Consider the following 3,878-nt stretch of genomic DNA (forward strand, 5'->3'; position numbering starts at 1 on the left):
GGCAGCCTCAAGCCCCAAACATGTGCCATTAGGAAACCAAAGCTAAGGGAGAAGCATGAAATGGGTGAGACACCACGCAGCATTCTGGCTGTGAACGTGGCAGAAGATGAACACCAGAAATTGAGGTGGCTGGCTTTTCAGGGAAAAATAAAGTGTATTTCTCCCCTAAGCCGAAACATTTCTTGACATTGGTTCTGTAGTGGAGTTTCAGGATTGGAAAGGACAAGCCTCACCTCTGGATTTAACTTTTTGTGTGTTCTTTTTTTTTCTTGCTGCTCCTTAAATTTCCTGGCAGCCTCATTTATTGGCAAGTTAACCCTACTAATAAAGCAAAAAAGTCAATTTGAGGAGCAGCTGCAGTGGCTCGGGTGCCTGCCTGGCCCTGCCGCATTAAACATGCTGGAGAGAGGTGGTGAACATGATGGAGAAGACCACACCAAGTGGACATAACTGCACGGAGGTCCCCCTTGTGCTGCCCCACCATCCCACTGGGATGGTTCTGCATGACCGTTTACAGACAACAACCCCAAAGTGGGAATAAAAATCCGTTTAATTTTCATAAACTCTGAAGTTATGAGACAAAGACCCAACAAGTAAAAACACCCACCCTGGCTGCTGACACGGGGCATGGCAGCGCTGATGAAGATTCTTTTCTTTTAACTCCTTTCAATAATTTGCTAAGCAGGCTAAATTTTAATCCAAATCAGGTCAAGGGCTGCTAAATTCATGCCTGATGCCTCCAGTATTTCAAGGCAGTGCCGGGAGCCCTCCCCGCTCCCGTCTCGCAATGCACATCACGCTGGCAGCCGTCTCCCCCCACAGCGCACGACACGTCCTCCAACCCCAGCTACCCCACAAACCCCAAGGCGGGGGGGCACCTCAATCCCCATCCCCGGAGCCTTCGGCTTCGCAAGGATGCTTGGATGATGGTACCTGTTTCAGTAGGTCTCCGTGGTCTGGGTGTTCCTGGGCGTGGGGCTGTCATGGGACTGAAGGAGGTGACCCTCTCGAGGGAGCCACAGCTTCTTGGATGCCACGTAAGTGTCCCTGTCCCAATCCAGTGCATGAAGAAAGTTTTCTTAAATCAACCCCAAACCTCCCCAGCTTAACAGGGCTCCTTTTTGGCAGTGGGAAGGGCATCACCAGCCTCTTCCAGGGCAGAATGTTTGCTTTACAGCACCCCAGGAGTGGTCCCTGTCCAGCTGGCTGTGCTGACCGCAGCCCCACTCCGAGATGTCAGGAATTACTTAGCGTACCTTCCCCCATCACCCCGGCTCCTCACAGTGATGCCGAGCAGATCCCTCACTCACCCCTTCTCCCCATGGGGTCGGGGGGACTGGGCAGCATGGGGGGCATCCACCCCCTTCTAGGTGTGCCAGTGACCAGAGGGCCACCCCTCCTCAGTCTCATGGGATTTAAAAAATAGCACCTCCTAAATATCCTTAGGGTGAGGAACAACCCTCAAATACGCAACGTACGGAGGGGTTGTTGCACAAAAAACCCCCATTAGCCCTAAATTGTAATGCTCCCTTAGGCACGATAACCCAAGGCCATTTGGGCCTCTGCAGCCCCAGGGACTGCCCGTGACGGAGGGGTGAGGGGAGCTGGCACCTCCACCACCAGCCCCCTGGGACAACCAGGGTGTCCCCAGCCCCGTGCCTCCCACCCCAAGCGGGGTGGTTGGTAGCCAAGAGGTCACGGGTCACCCTGCCCTAGGAATGGGGGCTGCCGCCACGGTGCAGCCGCTGGGCCATGCTGATGAGGGAGCGGAGCTGCACCAGCTTCAGCGGCCCCACTTGCCGGGGGTCCTGACCCTCCAGCCAGCGCAGCGCTGTCTCCAGACCTTTGATGGCTTCCCGAGCCGTGGGCAGCAAGGCATCCCCTCCCTCCTCACCCCTTCTGCCACGCCCATCTCGGACAGCTGCCTCCTCCTCCTCCTCCTCTGGCCCGCAGCCCCGGGGGCCTTCCTCCTCAGCGTCCTCTTCCCCATCGCCCTCTTCCATACCCGGGGCTGCATCATCCAAGTGCAACCAGTCGGCCACCTCCTCGGGAGCTAAGCGCTTGTAGGCTAGCGCAGCCAGGTGGGTCAGGTCGCTAAAGACTTTGCTGTCCCCACCACCTTCCTCCCCATGCGGGGGGTCTCCGTGCTCTTCCTCCCCGGGCTGAGGCTCGAAGGCAGCACGCAGCCCCAGCAACCAGCACTTCTCGATGGAGCCAGGCGGGATGAGGTCCCAGGAGAGGCCGGCCAGGTACAACATGTCCTTGAGGAGAAAGGACCGTACAAAGTCCATGGGGCCACCGGAGCTGCCGCTGCCGGCTGCGCACGAGACAGCCAGGCGCAGCAATTCCCGCTTGTAGAGCTGCTTGAAGGCGGACACCACCCCCTGCTCCAACGGGGCCGGGATTCGGCCTCCTCCTCCGGCTGAGCCGCTCCCAGCAGGGCTCTTGGAGAGGAAGAGGGCACGGATGGAGCCATCGGGCGTCTGCAGCGGAGGGGATTCCTCTGGGCCCATCCCAGCGGGGGGTGTCGGGGAACTGAGCAGCAACACGGCCTTCTGCTGCAGGCAGCTCCGGCGCAGATAGCGTTTGACGCCTGGCACAAAGTCCTCAAAGAACCAAGCGCGGAGAAGAGCCGGCCCCAGCCTGGCTTCGGGGCTGTAGCGGTAGCAAGCAGGGAATTTATCCTGGTTGTGATGGCGGAGGCTGGGGGGATCGCGAAGGCCCCCAACCACCAGCGGCTTGAGCTTGTGGGAGCCTGTCAAATTGGCAGCCAGCAGCACGGTGACCCGCTCGCGGGGAGCTGGCCGCCGCCGTGCTGTTGCCGTCATCCCGCCAGCCTGTCCCGGCAGCAGTTTCCAGTAGAGCCCAGTGACATTGGCATTGTAGATCTGCTCGTCACCATAGCCCCCGGCATCAGCAGCCGGCATCGGCAAGGTCTCGGGGCAGGTGGCAGGAGCCCGCTCGGGCTCGGCGGGGAGGCCACCCTCGCCGTAGATGCGTTGGCTGGAGATGCCGTGACGCTTCTGCCAGCGCCAGAACCAACCATGGCTGGCCTTGAAGGTACACTCAGGTCCGTAGATCTGCCGGGCGAATGCCTCGGCCTGAGCTTGGATGAGGGGCCCAGATAGGGGCACACCGTGCTGGCGGAGGGCGAGGAACCAGGCGTAGACGGCGCGGTCGATCTCTTCTTCGTTGGCCAAGCGCATCTTCTTGCGTTGGGTGCCCACCTCACCCCCCAGCTGCTCCAGGAACCACCGTAGCTTGGCCTCGTCCTTCAGCCAGCCCCTCAGCGTACCCCCCGGCACCCCGAAAGCCCGGCACACCGACGCCTGACGCTCGCCTTTCTTCACCCGTTCAATGGCTTGGAGTTTGTCCTTGATGGAGTAGGCACGTCGTAACGCCATCTTCACCGACACCCCACCCGTTGCGCTGCTACCTCCCCGCCGACCTCCCGCCATACCGGCCGGCCCCCCACCCGCCTCCGGCTCCCCCCCGGGCATGGAGCAGCCGCCGTAGCCATGGGCCGGAGCGGTACCGGGAGGGGGGGCGCGTTATAACCGGGGCGGGGCGGGACGGGGGGGGAGGGGGGCGCGGCGCCTTTGTCTCCGCTCCGGCCCCGAGCCGGCCGGGAGGGCGGTGAGGTGCGTAGCGCGCATGCGCACCCCTATAGCGATTAGGTTGCGCTGATTTCCCCCCCCCTTTACTCTATTGGACTCTTCCACTCCGCTCCGCCACGGCCTCTGGGTTGTACCATTCTGCGAGAAGAGTGGGGTGCGCCTCACCTCTTCCCCCCTCTCCGCTCCCCTCCCCGGGCTGTTCCACCGTGGGGAAGGAGAGGGGGGAGGACGCGGGCAGCACTGTGAGTGAAGCGCGTTGTG

The 3,878-nt window shown here is 61.2% G+C and overlaps 1 protein-coding gene across 1 annotated transcript; it reads right to left on the bottom strand.

The window, feature by feature from the left end:
* Positions 1-532: 532 nt before the first annotated feature.
* On the bottom strand, positions 533-3,725 carry TIGD5 (tigger transposable element derived 5). The gene has a single exon (XM_064441979.1). The coding sequence runs from the start codon at positions 3,498-3,500 to the stop codon at positions 1,713-1,715; it is 1,788 nt and encodes a 595-aa protein (XP_064298049.1). The 5' UTR covers positions 3,501-3,725; the 3' UTR covers positions 533-1,712.
* Positions 3,726-3,878: the final 153 nt, after the last annotated feature.

This window comes from Phalacrocorax carbo, chromosome 2 (assembly GCF_963921805.1).
Source record: "Phalacrocorax carbo chromosome 2, bPhaCar2.1, whole genome shotgun sequence".
NCBI classification, from domain to species: Eukaryota; Metazoa; Chordata; class Aves; order Suliformes; family Phalacrocoracidae; genus Phalacrocorax; species Phalacrocorax carbo.